Source organism: Athene noctua, chromosome 18, assembly GCF_965140245.1.
Source record: "Athene noctua chromosome 18, bAthNoc1.hap1.1, whole genome shotgun sequence".
Classification (NCBI taxonomy): Eukaryota; Metazoa; Chordata; class Aves; order Strigiformes; family Strigidae; genus Athene; species Athene noctua.
This window is the reverse complement of record NC_134054.1, coordinates 13,960,402-13,979,498: the sequence shown is the minus strand read 5'-3', so window position 1 is coordinate 13,979,498 and position 19,097 is coordinate 13,960,402. Positions and strand designations below refer to the sequence as shown.

At 56.2% G+C, this 19,097-nt stretch overlaps 2 protein-coding genes across 4 annotated transcripts in view; both read left to right on the top strand.

Moving 5' to 3' along the window:
* The window catches only part of RNF213 (ring finger protein 213), a 51,258-nt gene extending 47,129 nt beyond the window's left edge, over nt 1-4,129 (top strand). Inside the window, exons 59-67 of the mRNA XM_074922230.1 lie at nt 61-193; nt 629-712; nt 1,062-1,242; nt 1,367-1,568; nt 1,715-1,792; nt 2,101-2,298; nt 3,076-3,165; nt 3,273-3,451; nt 3,976-4,129. Of these exons, the coding sequence (XP_074778331.1) occupies nt 61-193; nt 629-712; nt 1,062-1,242; nt 1,367-1,568; nt 1,715-1,792; nt 2,101-2,298; nt 3,076-3,165; nt 3,273-3,451; nt 3,976-4,129 (1,299 nt within the window). The remainder of the gene's footprint in view (nt 1-60; nt 194-628; nt 713-1,061; nt 1,243-1,366; nt 1,569-1,714; nt 1,793-2,100; nt 2,299-3,075; nt 3,166-3,272; nt 3,452-3,975) is intronic.
* Nucleotides 4,130-4,131: 2 nt separating this feature from the next.
* ENDOV (endonuclease V) overlaps nt 4,132-19,097 on the top strand; it is a 39,545-nt gene continuing 24,579 nt past the window's right edge. For 2 of the 3 annotated variants that reach the window (XR_012634786.1, XR_012634787.1), the window contains exons 1-9: nt 4,132-4,763; nt 5,204-5,375; nt 6,529-6,663; nt 6,853-6,892; nt 6,995-7,107; nt 7,216-7,284; nt 7,740-7,868; nt 13,656-13,732; nt 14,778-14,878. Coding sequence is in view for 1 of the 3 variants with exons in the window: in XM_074922232.1 (XP_074778333.1) it covers nt 4,720-4,763; nt 5,204-5,375; nt 6,529-6,663; nt 6,853-6,892; nt 6,995-7,107; nt 7,216-7,284; nt 7,740-7,868; nt 13,656-13,732; nt 14,778-14,805 (807 nt within the window). In the remaining 2 variants the exon portion in view is untranslated. Of the gene's footprint in view, nt 4,764-5,203; nt 5,376-6,528; nt 6,664-6,852; nt 6,893-6,994; nt 7,108-7,215; nt 7,285-7,739; nt 7,869-13,655; nt 13,733-14,777; nt 16,576-19,097 lie in introns of those variants that run through there. The other variant, XM_074922232.1, reaches the window with a different exon arrangement.

Genomic DNA, 19,097 nt, shown 5'->3' with positions numbered 1-19,097 from the left:
GTATTCAGAACTGGTTTGTCTGAGAACAACCTTACTCAGAGGCCCCTTTTCCTCTTCCAGGAACCAGAGCTGAGGCTGGTTAAATTCTTACCAGAGATTCTGGCTCTGCAGAGAGACTTGGTGAGACGATTTCAAAACACTGCTGATGTCAAGCAGTGCTCGATCAGACACTTCCTCACCGAACCCCTCTCAGGTGAGATGACTCTGCCAAAACTAACTTTTTATTTCACTCAAGTGCTGGACGGTCCAGCTGAAAACAGGTGAAAACTTCTCTTGAGCTTGCAATCTTAAGCCCTCATATTTTCCTTTGCACTCCCATCCAAATGGGCTGGAGACATTAACCCTGGAGTCACGCTTGGAAAAGTCACCGGGTGACTTTAAAGAGAATTGAGGACAGGAAGATTGTGCACAAGGGGTAGGGACTCTGCTCAGAGATAGGCAAGATAAATCCCTGAATGCAGCAGTGGGTATGTTGAATTTTTAAGCTCTGCCCTAGAGTAGAGCCTGCCTGAAAGGTGAAATAGGTGTCCTTCTTTCAAATAGGAATTTGAAAATTCTTAGAGTACAGAGTTTTGTGGTATTGCCAGCAAAAGGTGTTTCAAGGATTTGTCTTTCTGTTGTTCCTCAGATGTGATGAGGGACCTGTTCCAGAAGAGAGTGAATGTGTTTCTGTCTGTTTGGAACAAGCTGAGAAGCTCCCTGGACACCAGTGGTGAGCACCCTTCTTTCCCAGTGTTCTGAGAGTGACGGAAGCAAGAGCGTGCCAGCTGTCTGCTGGGGCTCCTCTACTACGTCCCATCAGTGACGCTGAGACCGATCCTCAGAACTGACCTTGGACACTAAAGGTTTAAGAGGATCTAGGTGCAAATGGAAGAATTTGTTTCCCTCCTGTAGTTCTCTCACCTGAACTTGCCCCCTTTATTGCTTACACGTCATGGAAACAGCACTGCCTTCTTCAGGTTCTGTACTTGCTCCTGACGTGGGTCAGCTCAGGAGAGGCTTGCTGATCGTGGGCTGGCTCTGGGCCACCTCAAGCAGCCTTCTCTGCCTTTTTATTTCAGGGGAAATTAAACTCCCTAAGGGCTACTGTGACGCTGACCTGACCCTGGACAGCCAGCTTGAGGTCCTTCTGCCACGTCGGCAGGGGCTGGGCCTCTGCTCCACGGCCTTAGCCAGTTACCTCATCAGCCTGCACAATGACTTTATCCACTCAGTGAACAGACACATCAAGGAAGATGATAGGTATGTCGCTATTCCGGCTAGGCATTGTTCTGGGCTCTGTTCTGTTACCTGCTACCTCGCAGTCAGCTTTCCTTGCTTCATAAAGGCTTCTTGCTCTAAGGGGAGCCTGTTCTCTCTCCTGCAGGTATTTGATCAGCCCGTCAGAAGTGGCCGACCTGCACTTGATCAGTTACGAGGTGGAGAGGGACCTGATTCCTCTGATCTTGTCCAACTGCCAGTACAGCATGGAGAAGGGAGGGCAGACCTTGCAGGACTTCGATCTGGAGAGGATCCAGCAGCAAGTCATCAGCAAGTTCCTGCAGGGGAAACCACTCATCACCCTCACGGTAGGACAAGGCTGCGTGTTCTGCAGACTGATGCAACATCTTGGCTGGTGTTGGAGCTCTGCCGGGTTTGCTGCAGGCAGGCATGCACTGTAGCAGGGTAAGCAGTGTCAGCGAAGCTTTACAACCATGGCTTTCTCTCCTGACAGGGAATACCTACCCTCGTGTACAGGCACGATCGGAATTATGAACAGCTCTTTAACGATGTCAGGAACAAGCTGGATCAGGTGGGTTTCTGCACTGGAGGAAACGGGGTGAGCACGTGGCCCTGCCCCCCCCAAGAAATGTTAGGTTTGTCTTCTGTCGCTTGCCTCCTTCATCTGAAGGGTTGTTCCACTCATCCCTCGGCATGCCTCGAATACGTACGGACTGGCCTTCTGTCAGGCAGGATTTGCAGAGGAAGGGGGTAGAGTTAAGCATTTTCAGTTTCCTAAACCTGGGGCTCTGTTGTCTGCAATGACTTTAGCGACTTGAGCAGCAATAAGGAATGGCTCTAAACTAATATTAGTGACTGCTTTGACTTCATGGTTTTCAGAGTGCCCTCCCCACTTCGGTGATGAACATGATCAGTGGGGAGCTACAGTCTTACAGTGATGTCTGCGATGCTCTGTCCGTCACTGAAATTACCTTGGGATTCCTGGCCATGGCTGGAGAGAATGCTGAAATGCTTCTGACTGACTACATCAAAAATGTTCTGCAGATGGGTGATCAGACAAACCCTCACGTACTGCAGGTGAGTCCCTGAGAGCAAAGCTCTTATTCTTACAGGATAAAAATCTGTACTGGCTTATACTAAACCCAGCCAGTCTGATCTCCAAGCTCAGCAAATGTTCAGCTTGCAAAGGCATTTGATAGAATTCCCTCCCCACCGTATTCAACAGCAGGGGGAAACAATTTTTACTTCCCCTGCAACCGGTGTTTACAAGGTGGGAGCATCCAATAGCTTGTGATGCTCAGCAGGTTCTTGCAAAACCCTCCAGAAAGGTCAGGTCCTGCACTTCTCTGCAGATCTGAGCTCTCCTGTCAGCACCAGGAAGGAGAATTCTCAGTTGAGTGTCAGCACAATTAGTTCAACGCTAAAAATTGAGAAAAGGGACAACTTTCAATTATGAGTCAGGTTTCAGTGACATTGGTTTGCCTGGTGCTGAGCAGGATTGAAAATATCCCTGTACCTCTCAAAAGTGGTGACAGAGGAAGGTTTCCTCTCCTAATGATGTGTGAAAAGAGGCCCTTGGCTGATAGGGGCAGAGGCACTATGCTGTGACGTGTGCCGTGGCCCTGTCACTTTCCCACTCCCTTTCACGATACCGAAAAGTTGGATTATTGAAGGAAAAATGCAGAAGAGAGAGAGAGAGAAGCCTATTGCAGATGAGCGTCTGTGCCCAGGTTGAACTGCTGAACTCTGCTCGTGCTCCTCTGCAGTTTTGGCCTGCATGGGCAGGGCAGGGTGTGGACAGGTTCCTAAATTCACCCCTTGCACCCAGGTTCACTCCATATGTGTTTTTTTCAGGCCCTAAGACGATGCCACCTGAAGCACAACATCGCCCTATGGCAACTCCTCTCTACCTGCAAATCTGAGCAGCTTCTGCGCCTCAAAAGGGTAAGGACACTGCTTGGCTTCAGTCGTCTAATCGGCTTGTTCCTCTTCTCTAAATTAAGTTGCTCAAGTGTCTGTGGTTGGTTTTTAACCCTTCACTGTGTTTTTAGGATCCTTTTGTAGACATCAATACAGTCTACAAAGCTGAGCTCAGTCCAGAGATTGCCAAGCTCCTCAACACCTTCCTTGTCCACTCAAGGCTGGAAACCTTCCTGCAGGAGCTCCATGAAATGATCGTTTTGAAGCTGAGACGTGTCCAGGCTGTGGATGAGTTCAGACCCACGTGGAGGTAACGGCTGTACAGCCCAAACCAAACCCATTGTTAACTTGAGCTTCTCTGCCTCCGGAACTGCACGTGGTGGGAACGTTCCCTCGGCAGATGGCTGCCCTGCCAGGCACAAACCACGAGCATCACCATTAAGAATACGCAGTTCTAAGACACGGTGCCCGTTTCTGGCACGTATGACTCTTCCTCAGCTTACACAGGCTATTTTGGGAACACTGCGGGCTATACGAGGAGCTGCTGTTCAGGAGCACTAAAGATAAACCCAAGCGCTTCCGCAGTGGCCCAGAGCAGCACACTCAGCGTTCCACAGGCACAGCCTGGCCCTCACCCCCTGGTTCTGACCTGCAGACCCCATTTCTGGGTTCTTCAGCCCCTCTCTAAATCTGACTGGCCGTTCAGTCCTTCTCATTACAAAATACACCTATTCAAACTCTCTATATTTGTGCATTCCTTCCACACACAATACTATGTGCCATGTGCTGTTTGCTCTACACCATCTCTAATACTACTTTTGCTCTGTTTTCCAGCCTGAAGGAATCGCTCATTCCTTACCTTGATGCCAAAGACTCCGAGTTAGCTACAGAGCTGCAAGACATGTTCCCTGATGAGATTCTTCTCTCCCACGCTACTGCCACCTGGAAAGCTGCCGCTCTCTTCAAAAGAGAGCGCAGGGAAGGCTAGGACTGCCCCCCTCCTGAGCCGCAGGGACCCTTAGTGCCGCAGCCACAGGGCCTCGGGGGCTTGGGTCTTGTGGTCGTCATTTGTTTTGGGGGGCTTGTGGGTTTTCTTACCAACTTCAGTACCAAGAGTGTAATGGAAAGATCAGATGCTTTCACGCATCAGAAAGACGGTGGAGAAGCAGGAGGCTGCACCTGTAAGCAGAGACTCTTGAAGGCATCCTAAAAAAACCCAAATCCTGAGGCCACCTGCTGAAGGTGAAGGATCGTTCTCAAAAGCCTGGCCGCTGGGAAAGGGGGTGGGGAGTGTGCAGGCAGACTCTCGGGCCACAACTGTCCCCGGCGGCTCCCGCGCCACGGCAGAGCCGGGTCCCGCTGGAGGAGGAACACAAGCGCCGAGGGAAGCGGCTCCTTCCCTGCCTTAACGTCCGCCTGCGGCAGCGCCGGGCGCGTTCCGCGGGCCCGCCGTGTGCTCCCCCGCCCCGGCGGGGTTTCTCAATAAAGCTCCTTTTCTCTGCCCGCCGCCGCCCCGGAACGGCCGCTCTCCGCCCGCCCTGCCGGGGGCGGCGCTGGGCCCGGTTCCGCCGCGGCGCCATGTCGGGGCCGCCGGCGGCCGCCACGCTCCGCCGCTGGGAACGGTAACGGCGCGGCCTGCGCATGCGCGGGGGGCGGTGGCCATGGCAACCGCGCGGCTCTGGGCGCCGGGCCGGGCCTCGAAGGGCGGGAGGGCCCCATCGCCCCCCCGGTACCGGTACCGGGCCTCATCCCCATTCCCGCCCCCCCCCCCCCCCCCCCGTACCGGGCCCTGTCCCCGTCCCCCCGCGGCCCTCCCGAGGACAGGCACCAAGTGGCGGGAGCTGCAGCCCCGCGCTGCCCACTTCGGGGTCGAGCCAAGGGGCTCCCCCCTCCCCACCCCTTACGGGCCCCCCGGTGCTCTGCCGCCGTCGGGGGCTCCTCCGGTGTTTGCCGGCCCGGGGGCTCAGCCCGGCCCCGCCGTTGGGTTCGTGCCGGCGGGGTGGAGCGGGGCCGGGGCGAAGGGCGGCCGCCGCCTCACCGCGGCCCTGTGCCCTTTGGCTAGCGAGCAGGCCCAGCTCCGGGCCAGCGTGGTTGAGGAGGACACCGAGGAGTGGCAGAAAGATTCAAGTTTCACAGGACTGGAGAGAGTGGGAGGTGTTGACTTGTCGTATATCAAAGGAGATGACACCAGCGCCTGCGCTTCCCTGGTGGTTCTCAGCTACCCGGCTCTTGAGGTAACGGCAAGCGAACAACTTCCCTCCGCGGGGCTGTGGCCGGGGTGCGACCAGGGGTTCACAGAAAAACTCACACAAAGGCCGTTACCTGCCGTCCCTCTGCCTTACGGGCAGTAACTTAGCACGTGTCTCTTCACAAAGCTTCCAACTGTTCGTTCTGAAAGAAAGGTAGAGGAAAAAAAAATACATGTAAGGATTGAGACGTAAGGAAGATGTGATGCAAACCACTCCTAACTGCGCGAGGTTCGGAGGGTTACTGGGGACTTCCAGGGCGTGGAGAGAGAGCTTTGGTACGTGTTGGAGTTAACTGGTAAATCAAAAAATACCGCGGTGAGGTGTAGTCCCTGGTCAGGCACAGGAGACTTTCACTGGTTTAGGCGTATATTGAAAATAATCAGTCTTGGCCACTACCCAGAAGGAGACAACAAGGACCAGCGTTACTCAGCACCGATCAGGAGAGGAGATTAAAGCATTTGTAGCACTCAAGCAGCAGATGTCTTGTTTGTGAGTTCTTGCTGCGAATCAACTAATAATATGGGATGTAACATATGAAATCCTTCTCAAAATCACCATGAATCCCACATCCCACAGTCATTTTACTTGAATTAATAAAGATTTTTGGTCTCTTTCCCAGCTTTCAGAATGATATAAAAGTTATCTTTTAACTATAAAACTTACAACAAGCAGAGAAATAAAGTTTGATATTGGCCGCTGGGATTTTTATGAACTGAATTTAAAATCCTGCCTTGATTCTTGATTTGCCCTGCATGAACGTTTTTTTGGTCCTGTCTTACAGGGTTTCTTCGGCCTCTCCCTGCATAGGGACAGACGCCCTTTGATAATGCTCTGGCTGGGGGAACTTTGAGGTCTATTTGAATAACTGCCCTAATTTTGTTTCAAGGACTTCACTCTCAGGCGGGGCAGGGTAGGTGTTGTCCCGCTCTCTTCTCCCAGCAGCCCATTATCCCTTCTCTGAGAGACCCACTGACACAACCCACCGGCCTTAGCTTTGCGGGAGAGATCCAGGAGCAGAGAATTTTAAATTAAGATGAGAGCAAGGGATGTAAACCAGAGGAGGTTCCTCTGAAGCGGTCAGGAAGCGCCCTGCCGAGCCCCCGAGGTCAGTGTCCCCGCGCTGTCCCTCTGCTCCCAGGTGCTGCACGAGGATTGCCGGATGGTGGCTGTCAGCACCCCGTACGTGGCAGGATTCTTGGCCTTCCGAGAGGTCCCTTTCCTGGTGGAAGCTGTTCAGAGACTCCAGCAGGAGCAGCCCAAGCTCAAACCTCAGGTGTGGCATATTTCTTTGTCCCAATTTAGAGTCTGGTGTAGACAGCACCACAGAAAGGCCCTTACAGAGAGAAGGAAGAGGTCAGAGAGAGACTTCTCCTTCCTCACAGGGCCAGCATTGCTGTGTTTACTGGAGCAGCTCTCAGTGTGCAGGAAATAACATTTTTTTTTTTTTTTTTTACTTTTTCAGGTACTTCTTGTAGATGGGAATGGCCTGCTCCATCCCAGAGGTAGGACTTCACTGGAGAACCCTGCTCTCCAGGCTCCCCATGCTGCCACTCGAGATGCCTGTTCCCTGGTGTCCTGCAGTGACAGTGACTGGTTGTTGGCAGGATTTGGTGTGGCCTGTCACCTCGGCGTCCTGACGGATCTACCATGCGTCGGGGTGGCCAAGAACCTCCTGCAGGTGGATGGCTTGGTCAGGGATGAGCTGCACAGAGAGCAGGTTAGGCCAGGCGGGGGATTTATTTCCACTCTTTAAGATCCCAAGAGAATTGGGGCAGCCACATACCCGTGCTTCCTAACCCACGGACCTTGTGTGGTTTATCCCTAGATTCGCTCCCTGCGGAGGGAAGGAGATACGTTCCCGCTGACAGGCGCCTCGGGGCGCGTCCTGGGCATGGTGAGCTTCGGGGAGATTCCTGTTTGCTTGGCCATCGGGTCTTCCAGCTTTGTGCAGCTGGGAGCACTGGAGGACGTTGTCTCTATAGTGGGACGGTCTCAGTGACGTTAGTTCAGGAGGACACGGTGTGAACCGGTGACCAGCGACGCTGCTTTCCCCTTTCTGTGAGCTCAGACATTGGTGGAAGGAGATGGCAGTTCAGGCGTTGGGTGTGTTCGTGGCCGTGGCGCCCGAGGTGCTGCTTCCCAGAGCAGCGTGAGGCAGGTGGGGAAGGGCCACGGGGGTCCCAAAGGGCGAATGGTCCCTACCAGGAGATACTGGGAAGTAGAAGAGGTTTAAGAAGGCTGGGAGCTGCCTTCTGAAGGCAACTGGCTAGTTTGTAAATCATCTGTTGCTCTGTAGTTGTTAAAATAAGGCTTTTAAGGATGTGATCTTTCTCATTTCTGAATGCACAGGCCCTGCGGAGCTGCAAGAACAGCTCGAAGCCGCTCTATGTCTCTGTGGGTCACAGGGTGTGCCTGCAGACAGCCGTGCGCCTCGTCAGGTCCTGCTGCAGGTACCGGATCCCGGAGCCCATCCGCCAGGTACGGAAGCAGGGCCGAGGAGGGGCGGGCAGGCCCGGGGCAGGGAGGAAGGCAGGCAGCGGTGGGCGCTGGGGCTGCCAAGCCTCTGGGGAAGTTTCAGAGCCTCGTCTGCCGCCGGCACCCTTCTTGCCGGGCTGTTCTCCCCAGCCTGGGTGGTGGTGGCTACGCAGTAGTTAACTGATCCTTCCTCCTCGCTGCTTCTGACGCGGTGCCCAGAAGCACACGCAGCCCTTACTGCAGACCCTGACTGATTTCTTGGTTGCTCTCTGCAGGCAGCTTGTGTGACGCTGATGTGAATAGAGAGGAGCTGGCAGTGCAGCTCGCCTGGGCACTCCGAGCCCGGCACAGACCGCAGTGCTGCTCCTCTGGGCTTTGCCCCGCTGCCGCACTCCTCAGGGAGCTGCGGGCTCAGCCAGTAGGTGACAGCACTGGATCACTGAGCCGCAGCTGCCACCAAGGCTCGGCTTCAGGCTAATTAAATCACAGCAGGGCTTGAGGAAAGGATCTGGAGAAGCACAAAGCCTCTGGGACTCCGAGCCTGGCGAGTGCTTCCCTTCTCTCGGGGTCAGGCCGCAGTTGGTGGCCGGGGCCGGGCAGCCCCGGCGGGGCCGCTCGAGGTGTCGGTGTCCGTGAGGGCCCGGGGACGGGCCGCTGGTGCCCCCGTGCCCGGCCACCTCTGCTCTGCAGCTCCTCGGAGCGGCGCTGAGCTGATCCTGCTGAGGGCTCTTCCGCAGTCTCTGCACACAGGAGCTTCTCGCTGGTACTGCAGTGTTTTCTGAAAACAGTCTCGAGTCTATAGTTAAAAACCAGGCAAAAATCTAACACCTTAGAGCAAAACAAACCTTGAAGTGGCCATACCAGAACTGGAGTTTCTGAGCTCATAAGCCACTACCTGCCAGACGGGAGTAGGCTGGTGGATCTGGTTATGTAATCGCTTCCAGCAAGGGACAGATGCCTCCGCAGAGCTCTGAGCTAGCTCTGCAGTTCAGCGTGTTCAGAGGAGAGGGGAGAAGCGTTCCCTTTGGAAACAAAAAGGTGTCTTGGAGCTTTTCATCACCCTCATTTCATTTCCAACTATCTTCAGTATTGGTCTGTGTTCTGAGGCTCTTCCAGTTCTCTAACTACGACCTTGATTTAAAGTGATGGAATGAGTTGTTGTCGCTTACAGAGAGATTAAAAACCCGAAAGGGAGGGGTTTTACTCTAGAGGTAGAGGAATGGCAGGGGATAAGGACACTTAAACCTTTCCATGGGACTTCTCCCTGTCGCAGTTCCTCGGCGTAGTAGCTCACAGATCTTGGCACAGGGCTGGAAGCCTCAGCCCTCGAGCACCTAACGCTGGAGTTAGAAGGCTGTGGGGAGTCCTGCCCTGGGTGATTTCCTTGGCCTTTTTGCTCTGCTGTGTCCCCAGGACAAGCTCACAGAGCTGATGGGCGATGGATGTGCTTATGGCTTTCCCAGGGTGCTGGAAGATTTCTGGAGCATCAGGTTTTAGTCTGTAAGTTCTGTTGCCCCAGAAGCGTAGTGCTGCTAGGAGAGCTCAGCTGCCCGTACCCCCCGAGGCTGTTTCTGGCTCGTCCGAGGCAGCGTGTGGTGCTGGGCAGCTGGTGGGGGAACCTTCTGCTTCCCTCGAGGTGCGGCTGCCCAGTCTGCGTGGGGCGTGTTGTGCTTCTTGGGCACCCGACGCTGTCTAGGCAGCGATCAGAAACAGTTGGATTTGCATTCAGCCCACAGTGTGGTCACGCTGCCAAAGGAACTGTGGCTGCCACGCAGGTGGGAGAAGTGATCTTTCAAAGAGAGCAGAGGGAAGTTCACGATCACCTACAGTCGGTATTTACATCCCACTTAGTCCTTATTCCATGCAAGGCCAGTTGGGGAGAATTTTGCTTGCGTGCGGGTGATCTCTGCCCAGCCAGCTTGTGAGATTCTGCAGAGAGTTGGTCACCTGGAGCTGCCCAGACCGGGGCTGAGGTGGGCAGGAGCTGTCCCGGAACGCGAGGCAGAGCCTTCGCGCCGAGCAGCACGATGCCAGCCCCTCCCGAGAGCAGCTGCCCCTGCCCGCTTCTGGCGGGGTCAGAGCCCCTCTCAGCCGTGCCCACGCCCCGAGCCTGCCGGCCCCGCGCCCAGCGCCCAGACAGGAGCTTTTGACGCCCTCCGGCTGCCGAGGGTCGCGCTGGCACTGACTCCGGGCTGCCTGCACGCCCGCCTCCAGCTCAGGCCACGAGCCGTTGGGCTCCAGCTGGCGCCGTGCCCTGCTGCTGCTCGCCGTGTGCCTGGTGGAGCAGCCTGATGTTGCTCCAGCCCACCGAGGACAGGAGGAGGCCTGCTCAGGGCCTTCGTGTGAGATATTAAACACCTGCCCGCAGGAGAGCTGAGGAAGGAGCCATCGCCCCTCTCTGACCAGCTCCTGCTGCCCAGCAGGGAGATCAGTAGCCGATACCCTGGAAGTCAGCTCCCCTCAGAGGTGCGCCCCGCTGCAGGCGTGCTGTGTACCCAGGGATCAGCACGCCCCTCGCAGAACAGGCGAAGCCACAATTCCTAATGCCAGCACTAGTCCCCTCTGAAAATAGAAACAACCTGTGAGGATTATTGCGGGACAGTTATCCATCTTATTGATTAGCCTCTTGGGTAATACGCCGGGTTAAGCTGTCTCACAGCACTGCGTTAGGAGTGAGGACTGGCCAGTAACTTGCCACCTAATCAAGCATTAGCTTATGTTACCAGCAGAACCTGGTTGGGGTTTTTCTTCCCTAGAAAAATAGTTTGTAGATGTGACTCTTGCTACCTTGGTCTCCCCGTAGGGACTCTATTGAACCACCTCCTTCCCTTGTTAGAAAATGCATCACGTAATCTCTTATCCTGAAGAGTGATCAAAGTTATTTGTCAGTTCAGTTATGAAACTGTCCAATTATAGAGAGAAGGGGAAAAAACCTCACAAACAAACCACCCTTATGTAACTAGTTTTCATTCCTGAGCTTGCAGAATTGTTAAGCAGTTGTGGAGCTGCGTTTCCAGCGGTGAGGCAGAGCCTCTGCCCGAGCGGCCTGACCAGGAGCGCCAGGGGTGGAGGGTGGTGGGGAGCTTCTGGGGGTGCAGGAGAGGCTCTTCAGAAGTAGGACAGCGATGAAAGTAGCAAATGCTTCAAGGACAGCCACTGGGGATGCGTTAACCCACTTTATTAGCGTGATCATCATATGCTGTGAAGCTTCTCCAGCTGGGAAGGTCACATACTGCTCTTGGAGAGAGACACTCAGCCTTTGAGATGGGGCGCAGCAGCTGCTCTAAAATGTCACGGCATAGCAGTGGTTTTGAGAAAGGAAGTTTCTAAAAAAGAAAAAAAACTTTGAGGGAATGTAAAAATCAACTGCCCGTTCTCAAAGTTGTCCAAGAGCCCAGGACCTGTGTGGCTGTGATAGCATCTAAGAGTCTTCTGCTAGTACGGTGCAGCGCTGGAAAGCTTCTTCTGGGGGATGAGAACATCCAGTCGTTGTCCAGCAACACTTTCTTGCAGCTCTTGGGATTTCCACGGGTGTTCTTGCCCCGCTCTGACCACGGCCTGTCATGCACTGCGGATACGGCACGGCAGGAGTCACGTCCCAGGAGAGTATCGGAACAGGAAGGGAGGAACCAGACACTTGCATGAGGACGGGTTTGATGAGGTTTGGTGATGGCTCCAAGCTCAATTTCAAACGAGGAGGGCAGCAAACCAGGACTTTGGTGGAGTGTCGACTTTCCTCCTTTTGGTTTTGGCACTGGAAAGCAGAGCCCAGATACGGGCTGGCGTGTGACCTGCTCCCGTCGGCCCCCCTGGCAGCTTTGCCTTTGGGCTCCCTGGTGGGACAGCACGAAAGGGGTGTCGGTCACTTGCCTTGCCACTGCTGCCAGGACGTGCCAGAGCCAAGGCTGGGCTTGTGTCTTGTCTCTGTTTGCTTTTAGTGGATGTTTTTACCTGCTTTAGCTGCATAATTACCATCGCACAGCCAGCCCATCCGGCGCGTAGGCAGGACGAGCCAAGCTCTTGCCTAGGGAAAAGGATATGCAGCAGACGAGTGGTGTGCTGCTCCATCTGTTGCTGCAGCGCACAGCTGCTGGAACGGAGGAAGGAGAGCGATGGGTACAAGAACGGGCGATGCCAGCTTCTCTCTTTTCATCCCGTGTCCTGCTGAGAACTCGCCTGCTGGGTTGCCACGTTCCCAGACTCTTCACAGCCCTCTCCATAGCTTTGTTCCCCCTCTCAATTCACAGTTTCCTGTGGAGGGCAGAGGAATTTCTCAGCTGATGAGTGCCCAGACAGGCTGATCCTGTGGGAACATCCCCGTGTCACAGCCGTGAGGGTCGCAGGGTGCTGTGAGCCTGGAGGCTGCAGCCTGCGCCTGCCTGGGACGCAGAGTCCTGGGACACGGCTCCTGCTTCACTGGGCGCACGGCAAAGGTTAGCGCAGCAGAGTCCTGGGGGCATTCTGCTCCTCTGGGACAAGTCAATAAAACGCCCCAGGAGTTTTCCACCTTTTGAGGAGGGATCTGTGAGCCGCTGTCTTGTGCTAAGTTGTCTTGCAGGGCTGCAGAGATCTGCCTCTGCATCCATAAGGTTCTGGCACTCCCAACAACTTCCCAGGGCCCAGGGGCATCCTGCTTTTGTACCTCAGCGTAGGCTGAAGGATTCTGATAGCTTCGAGCAGAGGGGGTGAAGAAGATCCCAACAAATAGAAGAGCAGGCAGAGTCCTGGGCCGAAGGGGGAGTCGTTTGTTCTGGGCATCTTTATCTGTGAGCATTCTGCTGATGCATGGGAGCTCCTCAGCCCCACGGAGACCTGCGTGTGACCGTGGCACGGGGTCCCTTTGGGAGTGGGGGTGGCGGAGCAGCTGGTTTGCTTTCTGGAGTCTCTCCTCAAAGGAAGGAAGATTTACCCTGCCCTCCATTTTCTTTCAAGTCTGTTCCGTCTCTCATCAGGTAGTGACGAGCTGTTGCTGGGGGGGCTGTGGAGGGGCCTAGCTGCCCGCTGCATGTTCCTGCATTGCACTGGGGGGTGCCCACATGTGGAAGAACTCATCTGGGTCGGTTCGAAGGATGAAAGCACCAGACCGCTCTCAGCCTCGCAGGCCTCCTCCAGCCTGGCTCTGCTGTCAGGGCTCATCAGAGAGAGGTGGTGGTTCTGCGGAAAGGCACGATGGCACAGCAGCCCGTCACCTCAGCAACTCCCTCTGCCAGTCAGCAGCTCTCCTCACTAAGCCTCTGGAAATCCTTGCTGGCCCCTCATGTCCCTGGCCGATGAGCAGCCACCGGTCAGTGTCAGCAGGGCTCTGGCTGGGTCAGCGCCTGCTGCTGCGCTGGTGGGCCCCGTGGTGAAGGCGGGTGGCACTGGGCCCGGCCTGGCTCCCCCCTTGGCTCTTCCTCCTGCCGTGCCTGGCGCAGGTCAGGGCTGAGCAGACCTTGGGCAGGAGCAGCCTGTGCCCGGTGTCTCGCCTCCTTACTCCTATGAGAAGTAAAGGGGCAAACAGGAAGGGCTCAGAAAATGTCATTTCTGCTCCCGAAATGGACTGTACTCCAGTAAGGCTGTTTGCTCCAGGAGCCTCTATTTCTTCATTTTAAGTCTCCATCCTCCCGGGCAGCTTGCAGCACGGCACAGAAACCACACAGGGAAAGAAACGTGCAGGTTCATCTTTGCAACACAGTTGTACCAGAGCTGTTTGTGATGTGCTGACCTCAGGGACATACCGAGATACAACAAAGGGGAGGCACCGGGCAGGCCGATCAATCCATTTTCACTCATTTTTCTCCTTAATTGCAGGCCGATATCAGATCGAGGGAGTACATTCGGAAGCAGCTGTGTTCACCACCCGAGGCTGTATCTTCTGGGCCAGAGAGGTGGGTGTGTGGGCAGCCCAGGCAGCTGCCTCTCCAGAGAGGATCTGCTCATGTAATGGGGCAGTAATGGCATTACAGGGGCAGGCGGGGTACCCAGGGGAGCTCAGGTGACAGCAGGACATACGCTGCCGCCACCGAGGGTGATTTCTGTGACCGTGGCCATGCCGCTCCCCACGATTCTCCTGCAGAGCACCATGTCCTGGCCTGAGGAAGGTTGGTGGGGATTTGGTCTGATTGTGGTGCCTGCGATAAGCGAAGCACACAGGTGTGACATGAGGGGGAACAGAAACACCCTGTGGGGAGCTGGGTTCTGCCCCCAGAAAGTGAGGGGAGGGCCACACTCCCCCTCTCTTACATAACATCGACCAGCAGCTGCTGTGTCCACGGGCGTAAATCCATCACGAGGCTGCCGGCACGTAGGAGTGCCTTGTGTTGTGTCTCCCAAGAGTCTGTGCCTGGGACCCCTGGGACCCACACCAGTACCGGGCTGGGCAGGTGCTGGGTGGCCCCGAAGAGCAGCTCCGGGGTGAGCCAAGGGTGTTGGGACCCGAAGCCCGCTCTGCTCTGGGCATCCTGAGGGGCCAGCGTGAAGGAGCCCGCTGGCAGCGGTCAGGGGTTCCCTTCGCTGCCTGAGGCAGCTCTTTGGGATTCCTTAGGGCACCTGGGTGGTGCAACTCCTCGTGCTCTGCACAGCTCCTCGCTTCCCGGAGTCCTGTGGCCAGAAGTGAAGGAAGGAGCTTTCTCCGCTTTTGTAGCGGCGGCTGCAGAGCGGGGCCAGGCCGTGGGGGTGGCCCTGCGCAGTGCCAGGCTGGGTGTTCCCCGTTCGTGCTGGAGCTTCATCTCTACCACCCTCCTGCCACGGCTCGAGCCCTCACAAAGTCTGGCTGGTTTGGAGGTCTGTGCCACAGAACAAACCAACTCGTTCCATTTATGACGGTGTATCTCACAACCTGTGTATCTGAGCCCCTTATTCACGTCGTTACTTGGTCATCTTGGTTTCTGCTTTTTTAAGTCTGTGACCCTTCCTTGGTTTTGATTCTCACAGAAAAAATGAGGCCGGACTGGATGATTAGTCTGATGGCAGAAGAAGCTGTGGGGCTCCTCTGTGCTGGATCCTCCTCTCCACCACGACTGTGGCTCTGCCAGGTGCCACCCCGGGGGAGCGCGGCGGGGCCGGGGCAGGACGAGGCCAGGGGCCGTGCCTGGGTCTGGTGGGCAGGCAGAGCTGCTCTGCTCCAGGCTAATGTTTAGAGCATATTTCTCAGGGTTGATTTTTAAGCATTGTAAAAATATTTGTGTAAGCAAATGTACACTTGTAAATTTGCAACAGCTTTCTCAAGTACTTGGGGAATTGCAGGTGATTTACAGAGAGATGCTGGGGCATTTAACTTGGTTATAAACAAACTCCAGAGCTGGCCTTTGGCTCCTGCCACACCCTGTAGCACAGAGACTTCCCTTCTCATCTTTCTTTGGAACAGCTTCCCCCCCTCTCTGCAGCCTGCCCTCTCACCCTGCTTTGTGCGTCCCCGTGGAGCAGGAGCCCCGCGCCCAGCTCCCCCCGGCCCCGCCAGCTGGGCAGGTGGGCGTCTGACTCACGAGGGAGGGGATGGAGCCAACTCTGCTGCGGGTTTTGGAAGAGGCTCAGACATCTGAGCTCTGCTACCGGAGGAGTTTTGTGTCTGCCTGGTGTCGGTGGCTGCTGCGTGCCTGCTGCCTCGGTGGCTGCGGGCGGGTCGTGGCCTGCGCCGGGCACGTGGTGCTGGTCGTGGAGGGAACTTGTGCTGCTGGTGTGACAGTGCCCACGGCGTTACGGTCACCCTCTGCGGGGACAGAGGGGCTGGCGGTGCAGCCCTGCGCCTCCTGAAGGAGAAGTCATTGTGGGGGGAAGGAGAATCTTCCCATCAGGGAGAACAGGGAGGGGGGGTCCCTCCTGCTACACAAATCCGTCACTGTGGCCAGATCCCAGGGCTGAGTTTTGCAGGCTGGGCTGGGAGCGCTCGGAGGAGGAAGCTCTCAGTGCCCAGCACCCTTGGACCAACCCCGGGTTAAACCGTCAGCAAAGCTTCGCTTTAGCAGCAGAGCCCAAAACAAACAGTTTTATCCCTGAATCGATGCAGCAAGTCTCGGCCAGTTTGCAGGGCTAAAGCTTTTCCTCCAAAGGTGGGGGCTCCTGGCTGGACACACAGGTTATTCCTCACTGTTTCCAAAGAAAATTGGAGCAGATGCACGAGTTCTTGAGCACAGCCAAACCTCCGGCACGATGGTTCTAAAAAGCCACGGCTGTGTGAGCTTCCAGCCTGAAGAGCAGAAAGGTTCTTTTCCTGGGATTGGAGAGGGGGGCTCAGGGCCGGGACTCCTGGGGGCTGTTCTAAATGCTGCCAAGCACTTCGCTTGTGCATGAATTTTTATCTTACAGCTTTTGTTGCTCTTTTCTCGCCGCCACCTCAGTCTCGGTGCTGTGTAGAGGACGTTCAGCCCCCGTCGCGCGTCTGTGCAGCATCTGCTAGAGCCGAGCCTGGGCTGGTTCCTCCTCCAGCACAACGCCCTGAACCTGGAGGGGGAACGGGAGGAAGCCACACACTTGGCTCCCTCGGTTCGGGGAGCTCCGTGGGGCCAAGCCGTGGGGGCCCTGAAGAGGGGGGCAGGTGCTGAGAGGGTGATTCCCAAAAAAGCTGTGCTGGTGGAGCTGCTTGAAAGACAAAGCCCGAAGCAGCTGCAGTTTTCCAGCCCGGGGAAGGAGCTGGTTGTCTCCTGGGAAGCACAAAGCCCTTTTCACGCGGGAGTTTGTTATGTGGGTGGGCAGAGACTGGGGAGGGAAAAACATTGCAGTGGAAGCGTGTTCCTTTGAACTGGGGGGGGTGTGGAATGAGGGGGGCTGCCGACAGGATTCTGTGTCCAGAACCGCTCCTGAGATGGCCGTGTCCCTCGGCTCGAGGGACCAGCCTGGAAGTGGAACCTCCTAAAATGCAACTTGGTGACCCCAGAAACAATCAAACCGGTGGGAGCGGCCTCTGGTGGTGCTGCTGCCACCCTCACCCGTCTCGGTGGCCAAGCCAGTGGCTCCACTAGCCCAGCCCAAAGGCCGCTCCATGCGGAGGGGACCCTGGCCGTGACCTCCTGTGAGGGAGGAGTATTAGTTGTGTCATTAGCAGCACTCTCCCTGCAGCAGGAACCTCAGTCTGGCTTAACAAGGAAAGGCTCACTGCGAGCAGCCGCCTGCACGCGCAGGTCTGCTGGGGTGGGAGCCCCCTAAAACCACCCCCCGTGCCCCCGCCGCAGCCGCCTGCCTTCAGCTCTGAGCAAAACCACCCTCCGTTCCCTTTCTGCCAAGGCTGTTGGACTTGGGGTGAGCCCTGCAGGACCCCCTAACTGGTAGGGAGAGGGCTATGAACTAGTCAGGCTGGGGCTGGGCCCTTTCCCAGCTCTTCTCAGGAGCCACGGGGATTCAACCGCTTCTGCTTCCACCCACGTGTGAAGCAGCAACTTCACTAAACCGCAGGGACGGGGTCCTCTAAAGCCTGTCACAGATTTAGGCACGAATGACACACTGTGGGCAGCTGTTTCTTAGCTCTGGGGGACAGAACACCAGAAAAATCCATCTTTTTCTGCTGGTTACCTTGGCCCGGGGAGCAGCCAGCTTGTGCTGCGGTGCCACAGGACCAGCCCAGGCTCATCCCAAACTCTGGGTCACGCTCCTCCTGCTGCAGATTTATCTCGGTGATGCTAAAGCCCCACATTTGGCTCAGCTGTGCCAGGGGAGGGTCTGCTGGGGAGCGGAGCAGCTCGTGCTCTGGGGAGGGTCCCGCTGGAGAAGGGGTTTCCTCAGCAGCTGGGACTGCAGCTCCTTCTGACCCGGCTGCGCAGCTGAAGTGAGTGTCTGTGGCTTTAAGCTCTTCTGATATATTGGTGATTTTGTGCCCTTCTGGTCGGTGTTTGACCACGGGAGGGTTGTTGGGTGCCGGGCGGTAGAGATTCTGCAGCAAAAGGCGTGAGCTGGGCTACGCTGAGCCCCGTTGCTCAGCAGGAACGTGAGGCTTTGCTGGTCTGGGGCTGCAGCAGGGTTTGGCTCTTCCCGCTGGGCTCTGTGGGGCCTGAGCTGGGACCGTGCGGCCCCCTCGCTGCGGGGGACCTGCCCCTGCCTGGAGGGGTGAAGCGGGGGAAAAAGCTAACCTTAAAGAAAAAAAGAGACAAAAAGCATCACTGTGCGCTGCTTCCCCCGCATGAACTGACGCGTCCCTGCGCTGCCATCTGAGCACAGGTGAGCTCCTGCCCCCGGAGCACTTTGGGGTAAAGCCACCTCCAGGGGCTGAGGGAGGATGGGGGTTGCCTCGGCGCGGAGGCCTTGCAGCCCTCCCTGCGGGCCGGTGCAGCCGAGGGCTCTGCTCTGCTTGGGGCTGGTGCTGGCCTGTGCTGGGCGATGCGCTCCGCTGCCAAAACCTGGGGAGGGGGTTGGACAAACGGACTAATCTCTGCGTTTGGTGTCTACTTGTGGCTCTCTGAACACAATGAGGGATTAACTTGCTCTTTATCTAATTGGCTTATCAACTAGGGAAGGGAAAATCGCTTTGTAATGCATGAAACCTTTTAATAGAAACTTGGGACTAGAGCCTGAGTGTCCTTCCTAAGTAAACTCATACACATCTCTTCCTTTTTAACTCGCCATTTGCTGGAAATGTTCTCCAGTTCCCAACAACTTATTACGGACTTGTTATAAATCCTTGCCTGTTGTTGTCACCAAGGTTGCTTTTCCCTTTAGTGTTTCTACCTGTGACTGTTCAGGAGCCTCTGAAGGGGTCTCGTTGCTGGGAAGCTCCTCGGTGCTGCTGGTGGGGAGGGCGTGGGGCCGGACCTGCGGGCGACAGGAGCTGTGGCTGCCCCAGACCACGGCCCTGGCACTCGCAGCGGGGATGTGGCCGTGCAGCGATGCCTCCCGGGTGACGGGCAGCGCTGGAATTGTTCACTAGTGCTGATCGCTAAATATGAGTAACTAAGAGGTGGCAAAAATCTGGGACGTGAATGGGAAGAGGAATTAGAATGGGGTGAAACCAAAGGGGAGGAAGACAGATGAAGGAAGGAGATGGAATCCTCTCTTGTGGCTGCAGTGGGGGCTCTGTAAGGAGGAGGAGGCTGTGGGATAGTTCTTGAGCTTCTCACCACAAGGAACAGTGTGTTGTACCAGTCCTTGTCCCTCTGCCGTGTGCCTGGGGGATGGGTTGAGGTTGGCCACCTTTGGTTAAACTAATCTGCCACCTCTGCTGCCTTATCACTCGGCTGGGGCTGGGCTGTCGCACTGGTGCCGGGGTGGCAGCCCCCCAGCCCCTGTGGGTGCGGGTTTCCCTGCTGTGCTCTCTGTAAGGGATGTGGC